Raw genomic sequence first — 16,594 nt, 5'->3', positions numbered from 1 at the left:
AAATTCCTCCACCTAAAAGCATTCAAATTAATATATATATGCATATATATATTAATGAGAGTATACACAACAGGTTATGTGTAGTAGTAGTTCCTGAGGAATCTGCTCAAATGTAGGCATCCCACTAGTTTTCCATGAAACCTACTGTACTGACTGATGAGATGTCAAACTCTCTTTACCCAGATCTCTTGGAACAGACTTCCAAGCAAAGTTGGGGGCTGCTCTGTCACACACCAATCTTACTAAGAATTTAGAAAAAGAGCCATATCTCACAGGCTAGGCACTGCTGAATGAAGAAAGCCAAACAAGGCCAAATATCTTTATTGCCCCCCTCCCGTCCCCAACTCCGTCCCCCCACAGTACTGCTAGGAACCATCCTCAGATTCCAGGCCCAGGGGCTCCCTTCGAGTACCAGGCCGGTATGCTCCCTGGCCCCGAGGCAGGCGGGGGTAGGAAGAACCTGGTGTCCGGCCTTTGGAGCGCTCCCAGCGAGTACAGTCCCGAGTCCTGCGGGGCGGGGGACCCTGCCAGCTGCCAGGCCCCTTCTCTTGGGGAGGACCTTGAACCCCTTGGTTATGGGGTCCTGGCTTTAGGTCCGTGGGCTCTTTGAGGGGCCTCTCAGGAGGTGGCAGTTCCTGGGTGTCACTGGTACCTTTGGGGGCATAGCATTCCCCTCCCTTCAGGTGCCTCCGTTCGGGCTGTCGCCAGGGGCCTCGAGTGGGCTGGGGGGGATCTAGCATAGCTTTCTGGGTCTCGCCCAACCTCTGATGTGGCCCAGCCCCTTGAGTCTTCTCACATATGTACTGAGTGGCCACAGGCAGAGGAGTTGGCAGGGTGGACTGGGCAGTTGTTGAGGTGGACAGTTCTGCAGCAAGGGCACTGGGTGGGTGGGATCCTCTGGAGACATCTATAGCTGACTCAGGTTCCAAAGGGGCAGGAGGCTAGAAAGAAGTGAGGAGATGCAATGAGGGAGCTGTAGGCCCCTCTCCTACTATCTGACCTAACCACCATCAGCCTATAATCTCCCTGGTTAGAACAAAGCTCTTCCTACGGCCATATCCAGAATGGGGGTTGTAGGAAGGTTGGTGGCACTGTGGGACAAGTGGGAAACCCTTCCCTCACCTGCTGAAGGCTGATGAAGTACCGGTTTCGCTCAGCCTCAAGGTCAATGATGCCTCCCCTCTCCTGCTGCCTCTGGTAGAGCCGCTTGCGCTCTTCTTGCTGGCGCAAGCTCTCTGCATTGGGCTGGTACAGCTCCTGCAGGGAAGGAAGAACAGCAGGGAGGAAATAAACAGGAGAAATAGGCAGACTTGAACTCCTGCTCTTCCAGGGCTGCCTCAGGAGATCTGTACAAGTTCCTGATTTTGTCACTCAGATTTGGGCTCCTGAAGCCTTTGGCTCCCAGTGGGGGCTGTGGCTTTGCAAAGAGGTCCTAGGCAGGTCAAGCCCAATTCCAGAGATTCTATCAGACACAGACAAGATGCCATTCTCCCTGCTTAGAGAATGCCCAGTATTTCTGGTTCACATTAGAAGGGAATCCCCTTACCATGGGCTGTTGGGGTTCAGGGGCTGCTTTCAGTGAGGCAAGGTCATACACGAGGGGCTCTCTGCACACTGGACACTGCACACCAACTGCTTTCTAAAAATAGAGGATAATCAGTAGTGTGACTATAGTTTATAATAATCTATTGTATATTTCACAATAGCTAGAAGAAAAGAATTGGAATGGTTCTAGCATAAAGAAAAGACAAATATTTAAAGTGATGGATATTCCAGTACACTGATTTGATCTTTACAAATTACATGAATGTATTAAATTATCACATGTACCCTGAAACTATGTATATCTATTATGCATCAGTGAAAAAAAAATAGGGCTGGCTGCAGTGGCTTACACCTGTAATCTCAGCATTTCAGGAGGCCAAGGTGGGAGGATGCCTGACCCAGGAGTTTGAGACCAGCCTGGCCAACATAGCGAGACCCCATCTCTACAAAAAACTTAAAAATTAGCTGAGCATGGTGGTGCACACCTGTACTTGGGCAGCTGAGGTGGGAGGATCGCTTGAACCCAGGAGATCAAGGTTACAGTGAGCTATGATCATGCCACTGCACTCCAGCCTGAGCAACAGAGTAATACCTTGTCTCTAAAAATAAATAAATATTTATAAACAAATAAAATTTTTAATTTTGAAAATTAAAAAAATAAAAATAAAATTTTAAAAAGAGATGAAATCATACCCCTGCTTCACAGCCCAGGGTGCCCCCCAGGTGCTGACCCATCAGCTAGCCTTATTCTCAGGAGGCTGGGACTGACGGGCACAGGGATACCTGTTTAGCAGTGAGGTGGGACAGAGCAAGGGTTGCCTAAGTAGAGGTCTAGGAACTCCCTGGAACTGGATGCAATATGTAAGTAGATACAAGGATGCCCTTTTTTCTGGAGATTAATTTCATTAACCTCAAAGGTATCTATGACCCTAAAAAGGTTAAGAGCCATTGGAATGGAGGGATGGAAAAAGTTGTGAAATCAGTGCCTAAAGGTGTCAGGTGAGAGAGCAGGGGCTGGCAAGGTGTACCTGTTTGGTTGCAGCATGTTGCCGTTCCTGTTCCTGTTCCTGTCCTTGTGCCTTCAGCTCTTGCTCCATGTGCTGGATGTACCGAGCAAGGCAATGGCAGTGGAAGTAGTGGTAACAGGGCGTTTTAGTAAAGGCCTCTTTCTCCTAGAGGAAGGACAGATGTAGGGCACTAAGTCAGAGCTGTCTCACGAACCCTCATCTGCCTGTCCCAAGCAGATCCCAGGTACCAAAAGACAAACTCACCTGGAAACCATAAAGGCAGATGACACACTGGCCGTGGGGGATGTTGTTATCTGTGAGAATTTCCTTCCCTTTCTGAGATGAGAGAAGACACTGCTCAAACAGGGTGGCAGCGGCAAGAATTGTGAGCAAAACCTATCTACTACTCCCAAGAGTAACTGGCTGGACTCGACTCTTACCAAGCCAGTTCGCTACGTTGTGTTTATGCATTTGTCTTGGTGATACTCCCTCTGCTTGGAATCAATCCTTCTCTACCTCCCTGCCTCTCCCCTCACATTTGATCCTCCTAGCTTCAAAATCTAACTTAATTATTTTTCCTCTCATTAAGTCACTTTTAATATATCTTACGATGAAAATAATATACCTTGGAGAGAAAAAAAAGTTCAATTAACACTCATCTTCTGGGAGGCCTTTCTTGATTAAGCCGCCTTGTGTATCACTCCCCCACAGGGCAATGAGTTTGTTCTGGAGTTGGCTTTCAGAAAGAAAGCCAAGGCATGGACAACCCAAATGGACAGAGAATTCAAAAGGCATCAAGTTGGGCTGTGAAGCATGCATTTGCATTGATATGTGAATAGCTAATACTGTCCTCTGGAATTCCACAGAGTTCAAGGCTGCATTGTGGAGGCCTCATCTAGGAGTGCTATGGTGGTCTATCATGCCCACTCTCTTTGACTCTAGGCCACCCACCTTCATTCTATTCTGAACATTTTTCTTAAAAATTTAAAGTAAAAGAAAACAAGACTGTCCTTAATTATGTGTTTTTACTCTCAAACAAGTTATCTATGTATATTTACTTGTAGCTCTAGGGGTTGCTTCATGTGGCTTGTTTCCTTACCAGGGTATAAACTCTGAGTAAAGGAACCATGACTTTTCCTAGTCTGCTCCAGTGGCAGGCTAGCCTTCAAATGTTCATTTATCGCTAAGACCTCCCCAACCTCACCCCAGATAAGATCCATATCTTTTGCAACATTTAGTTGTCAGTGCCAAGAGAATAATGAGAAATGCATTGAAACTGAAGCAAGAAAAATGCAAGTTGAAGAGGAAAAGTAATTTTCTGTCAGGATGCTGGAACAGGCAACTTGGGGAAACCACAGAAGTGTCTTTTGGGAATTTTTTTAAATAAAGGATTCTCATCTTTCTGGATTAATTTAGGCCTCACATAATGACTCCATATGCATTTAAGATTTTAGGCCCACGGTTTCCTTTGAGAGAAACTGCTCTAGCTTGAAAGAAAGGACATTTTCCCAGGCTAGCACCTCTTACCTCGATGAGTTCATAGAGCATGGCAGTGCCCAACCCGGCCTTGGCCACATGGCCCAGCGCCTGTGAGATCCTGGAGGAAGAGGGCAAACCAAGTATTAGGCCTGCCCCCTTCCCTCACCAGGCAGAGGTATATCCTGAGTTTTCCCTGCTCTGACCAGCCCAACTTACGTGTGGATCTGTTCATCTGAGAGTCCTCGGGGATTACGGATAGAGATTTGTGGTACCTCATGGGGATACTAATGGGGGAAAATAACAAGTTACTGCTAAAGCAATCCACTCCAAGGACTCTCCCCTTCCTCCCTTTGCTGGCATAGAGTAGGGGCCTCACCTCTGCTGGGACCTGAAGCACCAGAGTAAAGCAGACATACTGTGAATCCTGGTCCTCTGCAGTGGCAGGGTGCAAAGTTATGTAGATCTCCCATGGTGAAGACCTGCAAGTAGATAAAGTGGAGACCCAGGATGTGACTGGGCAGGGGCTTGAGGGCTGGGGAGGATGGGGGTGAGACAGTAAAGTGGGCAGAGGAAGTGAGCATCAGGCTCTTTCTTTTGGAAAGATTAGAGGAATAGCCTTTGTCTACGCAAGAAAAACATCTCTCAGTCCAGGCTCACAAAGTCTTAAAACCAGATTCCATAAAGAACCCTCTCCTCATTACTAGGGGACTCCTGCCCTCCCCTAGTTGAATACATACCTGCCATGTCCTTTAATCACCTGTAGTTCATCCAGATAGATAGACTCTAACACTTCGACTTCAGAGGGAAGGACCCTAGAGAGACAGGGGTAGACAGACTCACCATTACAGCTTTCCCAGCTGAAGCCTGCTAAGGCTAATAAAGGATGGTTTTTTAGAAAAGTGGCAATCTGCCTGAATGTATTTATTAAACTCCTTAACAATGAGGGAAATATTTCCTTAAGTTGTCAAGTGGTCAGGTAGGAAGCATAGAAATCAGAATTTTAGCAATCATTTCTGCAAATAGATAAAGAAATGGATTCTCAGGTGAAATGACTAGCCAAGGCTATATAACATAGGCAGAACTGGGACCACAGCTAGGTTTCCTGACTCCCTGTTTAAGCTGCATTTCACTATCGGTTATTCCTTGGTGGCCATCTCTCTGATCCAGAAATACAGAATCCATTCATTAGCATCACAGTTACCAATATTACCCCTGCCTTTCCCTACGTCACTGTTCAGTGTGAATCCCAGTGCCCTGGCTACTGTCTAGCACCAGTCACCCCAAGCCTTCTCAAAGGAGATACCAATCTCAACACAACAGGTCTTGATGGTATAAAGGCTGCGTTGTAATAGAAGAGCCATCAGCCTTGGGGTAATAGGTACCAATCACTTACCAGCTATGTGATCTGGGTAGTAAACTTACATCTGTAAGCCTGAGTTACCCTGTCCACCACATGTAGATAATACCACCTCCTCTCTAGGATTATTGTGAAGATTAAAGGCCATTAGTTTGTATAAAGTACTTAATAGTATCTAGACCATAATAGCTAGTCTATATCCTCTTTTTTGCCTTCTCCCATAAAAGGAAAGAGGGAAGGAGATAGTTAGTAGAGTACTCTGGATGTATTTACGACTTTGGCCATCTAGTTGAGCTACATCAGTCAGTCCAGATTAGGAACCATGGTCCTATTGTAAATCAGAGGACACACATGTTTAAGCATAGAAATAGCAGTTGGGATGACACTGAAGTCGAGTGATTAGTTGAGTTCACAGCTCTACCTAGGTGATACATGGAAAAATGTATGCTTTGCTTTCTTATATTGTTCCTTCTTCACCAAGAGTAGGGCTGACCCAGCATGACCTTCATCAGTGGTTTTTTATTTTTATTTTTTTAAGCCTTTGGCAGAAACCTCAAAATATAAAAAATAAAGCTTCACACCTAACAGACAACAGTGGAATAGTTCTGGTTGATATGGGAGTGGAAGTCTCAGAGCACCACAGGCTAGCTCCTACACTCACTGCTGCTCTCTCCATGGCTCCAGTTGTCTCCTCTGAATCTTAAAAGTTCACCTGAACAGTTTGATGGTCTTAATAAAGGCCAGCACTAACTGAGCTCTCTGAAACAATGTAACACTGAGGTGTAGTCTCAGTCAAGTGGCCCTTCAATACTTCACTCACCCTAGCTGTGTGGGTCCTGGATGTGAGGCACAAGATGGGAGAGTGATAAGGTGGTGACAAAAGAGGCGGGGGGGTGGGCCTTGTAGAATGTCCTAGTACTAAGAATATAAGATTTGGGGTTACGTAGATCTGGATTCCTAGTCGTAACTTTGTTCCTTTTGGCAAATCATTTTACTTCTTTGGGATCATCTAGTCTCCTCAGGTGCCCATACCTCAGAGTTACTAATAATAAGGAGGCTTATGTTTGTTACAACTATCCTGATCCTTACAACTGTTCTATGAGGTATACGCCACACCCACTTCTCTACAGCTGAGGACACTGACTCACAGAATCTAGGTGGCCTAATCAGCATCACACAGCCAATAAAATGGGGAGTGAACCCACATTTATCCTACTTCCAAACCCCAGAGTCCTTCCAGGTTCTGGTCTTTTGGTAAGGATGCTTGAGAGAAGGACTAGGAGGGCTTTTTGTGAGGTGTAAGGCTTATCAGACAATAATCCTCATTAGTGCTGCCGGGGAGAGAGAAGGTTGAGGAAAGCGTAAGCAGAAAAAGGCTGATCCAAGGGGAAGCGGACACGGGAGCTGAAAGACATCGGTTCTGGGAGGTGAAAGGGAGGTGACGAGGTCTCATGAGCAGGCATCCCCAAGGCGCCTGAGAATATTCACTTCAGGAGACAATGGGATGGTGTGGGGCTGGAGGAGAGGGAACCGAACCGGGTAAGGCGCGGCCCGAACTGGCCTGGCCGGCGCAGACTGGGTCTTCCCTCGCTCACATCAGCGCCCCTCCACCCTCCCGTTTCCCAAGCCAGAAGCTCTCCTAGGGATGTCAGCATCTCTGCCACCCCTCAGCCCTCGCTCCACCCCATACGTCCACCGTAAGGATTGTTTGTGGCCGCCGCTAGGCTCCCGGACCAGATCCGGGCGGCCGGCCAAAGCCCATACCCCCAAAGTTACCAGTCCTCCTCCCCTGCCGCTGCCGACGCAGACGCCGCCATCTCTTCTCCGGCCCGCAGCCGGAACCGGAAATGCCCTTGGGGAAGTCGGAGGCGGAAAACTAAGTGAAGGCGGCTTGCGCCGTTTCTAGGCAACCGCAGACTCCGGGCCCTTTGTGGGGCCTGATGGTCAACAGACAGTTCGTAAGTGCTCCAGGAGCTGCCCATGGGCTGTGCGCCGTCCCTCCCACACCTCTGAACTCCTTTGCCTTCTGAACTTCTGACCAGTTCTAGTGAGTAAAATTGGTAAGAATGGGAGCCTACAGAGATCAGCAGTGGGGCTGGAGAAAAAGTATAAGTCAGGCAGCCAGAAGGGATGGGGCCCTGAAGGCCAGGGCCAGCGTCCCTCGGCCCGAGGAGCATGGAGCTCCTAGGCTGAGGGTGAGAGAGGGGCCCTGGCCAGTAAAGCACAAGGGCAGGGTTCCGGGAGGAGGTGCTGAGGGGGTTGGGAGTGGCAGGAACTTGGGGGAGGCTGAGTGGAGGGGGAAGGGGAACGTGGTGTCAGGTGGGCTCCGGGCTGAGTTGGGGGACAGGAGGGGACTGAAGAACGGGGAGGAACCCCGAGGAAACGCTATGTTTGTTCAAGATCTCATCATATTTCCATCCATTCCACCCTACCATGTTTCTGAGGCCTGCATTATTGTGAAAAAGAGGAAAAGGCAAGATGGCTAACGTTTACTGTCTCCCATGCATAAATCAGGCCTCCCAGATGTGTGGAACTGTCCCTAGATCTATAGCTCTTCACTACCCTCTCTACCTTCTTCCGTCTGGGAGATCCTGAAACCTCTGAAATGGAAAAGTACCACGTGTTGGAGATGATTGGAGAAGGCTCTTTTGGGAGGGTGTACAAGGGTCGAAGAAAATACACTGCTCAGGTGGGATATCTTTTGGTTAAGATCTGGTACCCCCAACTCCAGTGGAAAATGGGTCTAAAAGGGATGCCTTTATACCAACTTGTATTCCCAAGGCACTGATTTTTTCATACTTCTGGAGTATGAGTTCCGAAGTTGTATTACTCAGGTCCAAATTCCAGCTCCACCACTTTTGAGCCTTAGAATTATGGATAAGTTGGCTTGGTGTGGTGCCTGTAATCTCAGCACTTTGGGAGGCCAAGGCAGTTGGATCACTTGAGGCCAGGAGTTCAAGACCAGACTGGCCAATATAGCAAGACCCTATCTCTAAAAAAAAAATTTTTTTTTTTTTATTAGCCAGGTGTGGTGGAGCACACCTATAGTCCCAGCTGCTCAGGAGGCTGAGGCATGAGTTCTTGAGTCCAGGAGTTCAAGGTTGTAGTTGTTAATGAACCCAAAAGGGGGGTTCACTGTTGCTCACTACAAAGAAAGCCAATTACTGAGACAATGAGGATTGTCAAAGAAGAAAGGATTTATTGCTGGAAACATGTCAAGTGGGAGGTGGGAGGTGGGAGGTATGGACTGCCTTAAATCTGCCTCCACAACCAACAGGGCCAGGGGGTTTTCTAGAGGTGCGAGTGCAGGGCACACAAGTGCAGTGAAAAATCATGCTATTACATACATCCCATGATCAAAAAATGGTGGATAGGTCCCTACCAGGGTGGGGATTTTAGTAGTATAATGAGCTAGGGGTTAATATTGGTCATTCTTTCAGTCTCATGTACAGGCAGGATGCGGGGAGTAGGTTGCTCAGAAGGTCCTTGGGCACAATCTGTGATAGGGTGTCACTTGTCCAGTCAAACAGGTGGTAGAAGGCTTTGTAGTAGTTATCTTGTGGCTGCAAGGAGGCTCTACTGTTTCTGGGAAAGAAACTCAAAAGGGAATGCATCAGCCCAGCAGAAAGTTACAAAGTTCTGGTCAGCAAATCTTACTGGTCTGGGAACTTGAAGCACAAGAGAACTACAAAAAGAAAAACAGCTATTAAAAAATGTTTTCTTGCTTATGGAGCCAGTTACGTAGTGAGCCTTGATCATGCAACTGCACTCCAGCCTGGGTGACAGAGTGAAATCCTCTCTTTAAAAAAATAAATAACATAAAAAATTAAAAAAAAAGAATTATGGACAAGTTACTTAACCTCACTGTGTCTCAAATTCCTGTCTATAGAATGGAGACAAGAACAGTATCTGATTGATGAGGTTTGAGGATTAAATATGATGTCACACTAAATCACTTAGTACAGTGCCTGGCATCTTGTGAACAATAAATAAATATTATTATTAGTCTCTAGCATACCATGCAAGAAGAGGTAAACCACCTGAAATTATTCTTCCCTCTGCATTTTTTCTTCCTTCGCTTTCCCCTAAATCTCATCTTGGTCAGATGAGAATACCTCTCCTAGATTCCACCAAAGGAATCTGTTGGGCAGAGGCTGTTTCCTCCTGGGGTGAGGGGTGGAGGAAGCCTTGTTAAGGACAGGGTACCATGGGGAAAGTGGAGGTGGAAAACTAACAGAAATAATAAGAGTTACTCAAACAGTCTAAAGTCTTAGTTCTGGAGCTCTGAGGTTAAAGTTGAAATTATAGCTCTTTTCAATAGCGTAGTTAGGCACTAACTCTTCTCCTCACCACTGACAGGTGGTGGCCCTGAAGTTCATCCCAAAATTGGGGCGCTCAGAGAAGGAGCTGAAGAATCTGCAACGAGAGATTGAAATCATGCGGGGTCTGCGGCATCCCAACATTGTGCATATGCTTGACAGCTTTGAGACTGACAAAGAGGTATGCTTTGATGGTCTTGGGTCACCTCTCCTCCAGCAGAAGGGTCCTAGGAACTTCCCAACCTCAGAATGCATGAATCTTGAGCCACTGGTGCCACCGCCTTCTCCCTGCAGGTGGTGGTGGTGACGGACTATGCTGAGGGAGAACTCTTTCAGATCCTGGAAGATGATGGAAAACTTCCCGAAGATCAGGTATGCTTCCTGCCTTAAACTTCTCCCCACCCCTTACCTCTCTCCAGGTTAAGGACTGGTAGGGCAAGCTGAGGGCACTGACAGTCTCCATTTTAAAGACTCCTGAGAAGAATATAAGAATCTAAGTGTGTACAGAGACAGTGTGGTGAGAATAAAGTATGTGAACACTGGAGCCAAAATATCTGAGTAGGAAGCTTGTCTCTGCTCCTTACTAGCTGGGTCCCCTTAGACAAGTTACTTTAATCTCTTTGCACTTGGTTTCCTCATTTGTAAAATGGAGATGATAATGTCTGCCTCATAAGGCTATTGTGAGGATTAATGAGTGAGTTCATGTAAAGTGTTTAAATAGTTAGCTATTATTAATGTTGTTGTTATTAGGTACCTTTAGGGAAGAAGGGCCAGTGTGGTAGTACCATAGAGGCAGTAAAGATAAAGGTTGTGGTCAGGCAAAATTCGCCACCAGGACATAGTGATTAGCAGAGGGATTTGGTTGAACACATTCTCCACTCACATTTATTCTAGGGGCTTCTCTGTACCCTAGCTAGTAGACCCCCTCAGAATTCCTTATTATAGCACTCTATTTCCTTCTGAGCACTCATCACTAGTTATAAGTAATCATCTTATTTGTTTTATCTGTCTTGTTTGACTACTTCTCTTAAGGAAAGGGACTTTGTTTTATTTAATTAAGTAATGTATCTTGAATGTTTGCTAAGTGCCAGGCACCATTCTGAGCATTACTTTACATACTTTAACTCATTTAATCCTTACAATAATCGTACGAGGTAGGTGGTATCATTAAATATATTTGAAAGGCACAGAATAGATTGCTTGTGGTCATGCAGCTAGTAAGTGAGATTCAACAAATTTTTCTTGAAGGAATGATTGAATGAACAAATGAAGGAATGAATTAAGGTGAGCAAGAACTAAGGAAGGTATAATGTGAAGCTATGGAAGAAAGGGAAGGAAGAAAAGATCACACAGCAGTAGTATTAGGAGAAATCTCTGGGCTTGTCAACCGGCTCCTTCTTTGGACTTTTTCTTTGTTTCTCCTGCCTGTTCGACTCTTAGGTTCAGGCCATTGCTGCCCAGTTGGTGTCAGCCCTGTACTATCTGCATTCCCACCGCATCCTGCACCGAGACATGAAGCCCCAGAACATTCTTCTTGCCAAGGGTGGTGGCATCAAGCTCTGTGACTTTGGGTAAGGATTCTGTGCTTCTCACTGTGCTTCCAGTTCTGCAGAGAGTCTTATCTTAGACCATATGCTTGACCTACTTGGGTCTCATTTTAGAACCTGAGATGGAGACTGGGACTCCTGCTGGGTCTTTTGGAACTTAATTAAGGGTGCTCACCCTGCTCCAGTTTGGGATATCTCATACTGTGATAGGTAGTAGTGACCAGGTGTAGAATATCTTTTCCCTTTCCACTTCCCATCATCTTCTGCAGATTTGCTCGGGCTATGAGCACCAACACGATGGTGCTGACATCCATCAAAGGCACACCACTCTATATGTCTCCAGAGCTGGTGGAGGAGCGGCCATATGACCACACAGCAGACCTCTGGTCTGTGGGCTGCATACTGTATGAGCTGGCTGTAGGCACCCCTCCCTTCTATACCACGAGCATCTTTCAGCTGGTGAGCCTCATTCTCAAGGACCCTGTGCGCTGGCCTTCCACCATCAGTCCCTGCTTTAAGGTAATGAATACTGAAAGGGAGATTACTTTTGCTTTGGAAACCTATTTCCCTCTACCTCCGTTCCCTTTTCCAAAATCCTTTTCCAGACCTGGACAGGCTTTGCAGTTACTGAATGAATGCAGGAGCTGGGCCAAGCAGCCTTGCTTTTCTACTGCAGTGGCTTATTCTGGGAAGGTGTTCTGGGGTCTGCCAAACTGGGGAATGGTAGCCTTTGTTTGAGCCAGGCTGTGCTTTATCACTAGGTAAATTCAAGACATCGGAGGCAGATCCAGTGTTGCTAAGTGTTAAGTGCCAGGTCCTTTTACATGCCCGCTATTCTACTTATTTCCTATCAGATGCAATGTCCACGTGATATCTAGATATTGCCCACACAGCTTTCGGTCCTTTTCAGACATCTGCATGGCCAGAGCTGGTGGAACTGACTCAGTGATTAGGGGTAGATGGTAGAGGTGGTGCTTGCTCACTGTAGCTAAGTCTCAGCAGGCTTGAGAAGGGAATGCGGGACAGAGAGGAGTAGAACCGTTTTTATTTTTTATTTAGGGCAAGATTGTGGGCTGTCAATGGAATTTAAATGTCATCTTCTCCCAGAATAAAATCTCATTACAACTTTCCTTTGCTTTGTCTAAGATGAGAAGGGATAAGTTTCTCCCAAGCCTATTTAGTTTGGGAGATCCAAATAATTATCAAAAAGAATCTAACAAAGGAAACTCAATTGGGGGAGGTGTATGTAGAATATTCATTTTCCCTTAGGGCAGATATGCAGGTATCTTCAGCAAGAGCTGTAGTTGTACAGATCCCCTTGTATAAGTGGTGGTCTGTTTAACTGTAGAACAGTGGTCATAATCAATTAGTACCTTCTATTATTGTTTCAGGCCCAATTGAGGATTTTCCAAGGACACCTGATAATAGATGTACCCTTTTCAGAAACAGTCTCCCTACCCCTCCACCTCTGAAGACTTGCTGAAAGATTTTTGTTTTTGACTGCTCCCAAACACATCTTTACACAGTTAATTGTGTGTGTGAGTGTGTTTTTAACCATAAATGCATCTGTTCCTACACAGCCACAAATAAACCATAATCAAAAGGAGGGCAAGTTGGACATGGTAGTGTGCACCTATAGTCCCAGCTACCCAGGAGGCTGAGATGGGAGGATCACTTGAGCCCAGGAGTTTGAGACCAGCGTGGGCAATGTAGCGAGACCCCATCTCAAATTTTAAAAAAAGGAAGGGATGGCAAAGTGAGCAGTTTGGAACTCTTTTGAATGTTTGCTTTCTGAAGATGATTGTGAAGGTGACATCCCCTTTTTCTCCCACTTTTTCCTCCTTTCTTCACAAAGTTGGTGACATTGAGATTTCTGTTTTTACTTCTGGGGATACAAAATGTCCATCAACAGGAATTGGGACACTCTAGGAGGTGAGACAGTGATCTGTCCATGATTTCAGCCAGGAAAATGGGGCCTAAGACAAGGGTTACAGAGGAAGTGATCAAGGGCAGCTAGTCTGCTGTGAGAATGGATGTAGGAATCTTATTTTGCCAGTTCTGCTGATAAGGTTGAGAGCCTCGAGGGAAGTGAAAGAAGGGCTGATGGGACATTTTTTCTCTCCACAGAACTTCCTGCAGGGACTGCTCACCAAAGACCCCCGGCAGCGTCTGTCCTGGCCAGACCTCTTACACCACCCCTTTATTGCTGGTCGTGTCACCAGTGAGTCATCAGGGTTCCTAGGGCTCTTTCACTTCCCAGTACTTTCCTCGGTCTACCCCCCTTTGCTATTCTCCTAGCAACCCTATTCTCTCTTTGTCATTTTGTCGAAAGGGTCTTCTTCCTTAGAAGCCTGGAGACACTCAAGTTGTCCCTTGCCAAGTGGACATGGTGGCTATGTCTTCCCCCTCTCCCCTCCCTACAGTAATAACTGAGCCAGCAGGCCCAGATTTGGGCACCCCATTCACCAGTCGCCTGCCCCCAGAACTTCAGGTCCTAAAGGAGGAACAGGCCCATCGACTGGCCCCCAAGGGCAGTCAGTCTTGCATCTTGCGTCGGGCCTGTAAACGCATGGCTGAGGAGGCCAAGCAGAAGGTGTGTGGAGCAGAGGAAGATACATAACATGACCAGACTAGTGACTGGGGGAGTTGGAGAAGGAGAGTGATTTCCTAAGGTTGGGAAGGGGCCATGAATAGGCTGCCTGATGGCAACAAAATATTTCTAATCAATGTCTCCCACCCATATTCCACAGAAACACCAGAACACAGGACCCGCTCTTGAGCAAGAAGACGGGACCAGCAAGGTAGCTCCTGGAACAGGCCCTCTACCCAGACTAAGAGCCACTCCTCAGGAATCAAGCCTCCTGGCTGGGATCTTGGCCTCAGAAATGAAGAGCAGCTGGGCTGAGTGGGGGACTGGAGAGGCCCCCCCTGCACCTTGGTGAGGACAGTATCGCTAGGGATTTGTAGGGCGAATCTTTGACTCTACCCAAAGCAAATATGAAATGGTTCCTATCACTAGCCACTGCCTAAATATGGACAGGGCCCTAGGAGTCTGAGTCCTGGGTTCTTGGGTTCTAATTACAGATGCTTTCCTGATTCATCAGGAAACCTGGGAACTTTCTCTTCTTTATGCCTCAGTTGTACATAGACTGGAAGGGAAAGGATTGTCTCCTTCCAAAGGGAAGATTGTTTGAGTTGAGAGCAGAGTGAAAACTGCAAAGTAGACTTGACAATGAGACCTAAAGTGGAAGGACAAAGATACTTGTGTAGTGGTCAACGTATCCTGTACTGGTCGTATTCCATATCCCAGAAAGAAGTCTCCTCTATCTAATCCTATATGGTTTATTTCTCATTCTTATCCTAGGCCTAGGGGGAGGGCCAAGTTAATGTACCCTAAGACTTACAGGTCTGGAACTCATCCTACTCCCTGGCTTCCTCTGGCAGGGAAAACCGGATCACTTCAGATTGTGAACAAGCATTCCCAGAGCCAAGACCAGAGGTGGTGAGCCAGCAGAGCATCGATGCAGTGGACGTAGAACATGAGGTGAGCCCTAGGGGCTCTTCTTGGCCTTGTCCCTGCCATGAGTTGTTGGGTCTAGGTAGATACTTTTCTAGAACAGTATTCCCAACAGTGATTCCCAACCCTCTAGGTATGAGCTCCCTTTATGTTAAAAATTGCTGTATTATTAATTTATAGATTTTAATTGCACAGTATCTGAACATGTAATTTTTAAAAATTAGGGCTGGGCATAGTGGCTCATGCCTGTAATCCTAGCACTTTGGGAGCCTGAGGCAGGAGGATTGCTTGAGAACAGGAGTTTGAGACCAGCCTGAGCGAAGGTGAGAGAGGCTGTCTCTACAAAAAATAGAAAAATTAGCCCAGCATGGTTGTTTGTGCCTGTAATTCCCGCTACTTGGAAGGCTGAGGCAGGAAGAAGCCCAAGTGACAGAGCAAGACCCTATCTCAAAAAAAAAAAATTGGAACATATAGGTAAAAATGAAAGTCCTTCTTGAGCCTGACCTTAGTCCCAGAGGTGACCAGTCATTAACTTATTCTGTTCCCTTCCAGAGTTTCTGTATCTTCATATACATATATATGCGCACAGAGCAATATATACAGTTTGGCTGTTTTTACATTACTGAGTTCATACTATCTGTATTAATTTGCATCATACCTCTTTTACCATATAATCTGTTTTAGGGATCTTTCTACACTAGAGAATGAGAGCATATAGTTCTACCTCAACTTTTTGTGTTTTTTCTAGGGTTTTAACTTTTTATTTTGAAATAAATTCAAACTTAAAGAATAATTATGAGAATACCATAAAGAATTCCTGTATACCCTTGTCTTAGTCTATTTTGTGCTGTTATAACAGAATACCTGAGATAGGGTAATTTATAAAAAACAGAAATTTATTTCTCACAGTTCTGGAGGCTGGGAAGTCCAAGATCAATGTGCCCACAGGTTAGGGCCTAGTCTTCAAGATGGCACCTTGAATGCTGAGTCCTCCAGAAGGAAGGAATGCTATGTCCTCACATTGCAGAAGAGCAAGCCCACTCCCATAAACCCTTTTTATAACATAGTCCACTGATGAGGGCAGAGCCCTCATGACCTAACCACCTTCCACTAGGCCCCACCTCCCAACACTGTTGCATAGGGAATTAAGTTTTGGAGAGGACAAAAACATTCAAACCATAGCAATCTTTTTACCCAGATTGACCAGTTGTTAAAGTTTTGTCATAATTGCTTTATGATTCTCTCTATATGGACATATCTTCTTTCTGACTCATTTTAGGGTAAGTTGCAGACATGCCCCTTTACCCTTAAATACGTTCGTGCATTGTTCACTTGGCACTAGCACAGTACAATTGTAAAAGTCATAAATTTAACATTGATATAATACTGTTATAATAAATAGATTAATAATCTATAGCCCATATTAAAATTTTGCCAATTGCTCCAGTAATGTCCTTTATAAACAATTTTTTTCTTTCCTAGTCCACAATCCAATCTAGTATCACACATTGCATTTAGGTGTTATACCTCATTAGTCTCCTTTGATCTGGAACAATTGCTAGTCTTTCTTTGTCTTTTGTAACTGACAGTTTTGAAGTACATAGTTATTTTGTAGGATGTTCCACAAATTGATATTTTCTCATGGTTAGATTCAGGTTATACATTTTTGGTAGGGATACAACATAAGTGATAATTCTCAGCACCACAGTCTTTTTGATAACCTCATAGTGTTTTCTAATATGGATGTACCATGATTTTTTATTTCCCTAGTGACTGACTTTATGATGTTTCCCTTTTAAACTTTCTGTAAACCATGCTGCAGT

The 16,594-nt window shown here is 45.7% G+C and overlaps 2 protein-coding genes across 4 annotated transcripts in view; one reads left to right on the top strand and one right to left on the bottom strand.

The window, feature by feature from the left end:
* Positions 1-306: 306 nt before the first annotated feature.
* RNF25 (ring finger protein 25) lies at positions 307-7,284 on the bottom strand. The gene is made up of 10 exons (XM_045560071.1): positions 7,165-7,284; positions 4,769-4,843; positions 4,408-4,510; positions 4,248-4,315; positions 4,080-4,149; positions 2,817-2,888; positions 2,574-2,717; positions 1,547-1,639; positions 1,123-1,257; positions 307-941 (listed from the first exon to the last, which is right to left on the bottom strand). The coding sequence occupies exons 1-10, from the start codon at positions 7,203-7,205 to the stop codon at positions 366-368; spliced, it is 1,377 nt and encodes a 458-aa protein (XP_045416027.1). The 5' UTR covers positions 7,206-7,284; the 3' UTR covers positions 307-365.
* The window catches only part of STK36 (serine/threonine kinase 36), a 23,497-nt gene continuing 14,166 nt past the window's right edge, over positions 7,264-16,594 (top strand). For 2 of the 3 annotated variants that reach the window (XM_045560067.1, XM_045560070.1), the window contains exons 1-10: positions 7,264-7,448; positions 7,903-8,077; positions 9,748-9,888; positions 10,002-10,079; positions 11,148-11,278; positions 11,524-11,773; positions 13,382-13,475; positions 13,678-13,847; positions 14,005-14,192; positions 14,699-14,798. In XM_045560067.1, coding sequence (XP_045416023.1) covers positions 7,994-8,077; positions 9,748-9,888; positions 10,002-10,079; positions 11,148-11,278; positions 11,524-11,773; positions 13,382-13,475; positions 13,678-13,847; positions 14,005-14,192; positions 14,699-14,798 — 1,236 coding nt within the window. In that variant the 5' untranslated portion in view covers positions 7,264-7,448; positions 7,903-7,993. The remainder of the gene's footprint in view (positions 7,449-7,902; positions 8,078-9,747; positions 9,889-10,001; positions 10,080-11,147; positions 11,279-11,523; positions 11,774-13,381; positions 13,476-13,677; positions 13,848-14,004; positions 14,193-14,698; positions 14,799-16,594) is intronic. The other variant, XM_045560068.1, reaches the window with a different exon arrangement.

The sequence above is a fragment of the Lemur catta genome, chromosome 8 (genome assembly GCF_020740605.2).
Source record: "Lemur catta isolate mLemCat1 chromosome 8, mLemCat1.pri, whole genome shotgun sequence".
In the NCBI taxonomy this organism is placed as follows: Eukaryota; Metazoa; Chordata; class Mammalia; order Primates; family Lemuridae; genus Lemur; species Lemur catta.
This window is presented reverse-complemented; position numbering and strand designations above follow the sequence as displayed.

Excerpts from the sequence above, each read along its gene's own strand:
- RNF25 (XM_045560071.1), bottom strand. The coding sequence starts at position 7,205 with ATGGCGGCGTCTGCGTCGGCAGCGGCAGGGGAGGAGGACTG. Across the intron at positions 4,844-7,164 it reads GCGGCAGGGGAGGAGGACTG|GGTCCTTCCCTCTGAAGTCG; the intron begins GTAACTTTGGGG and ends CTGTCTCTCTAG. Across the intron at positions 4,511-4,768 it reads GTGATTAAAGGACATGGCAG|GTCTTCACCATGGGAGATCT; the intron begins GTATGTATTCAA and ends ATCTACTTGCAG.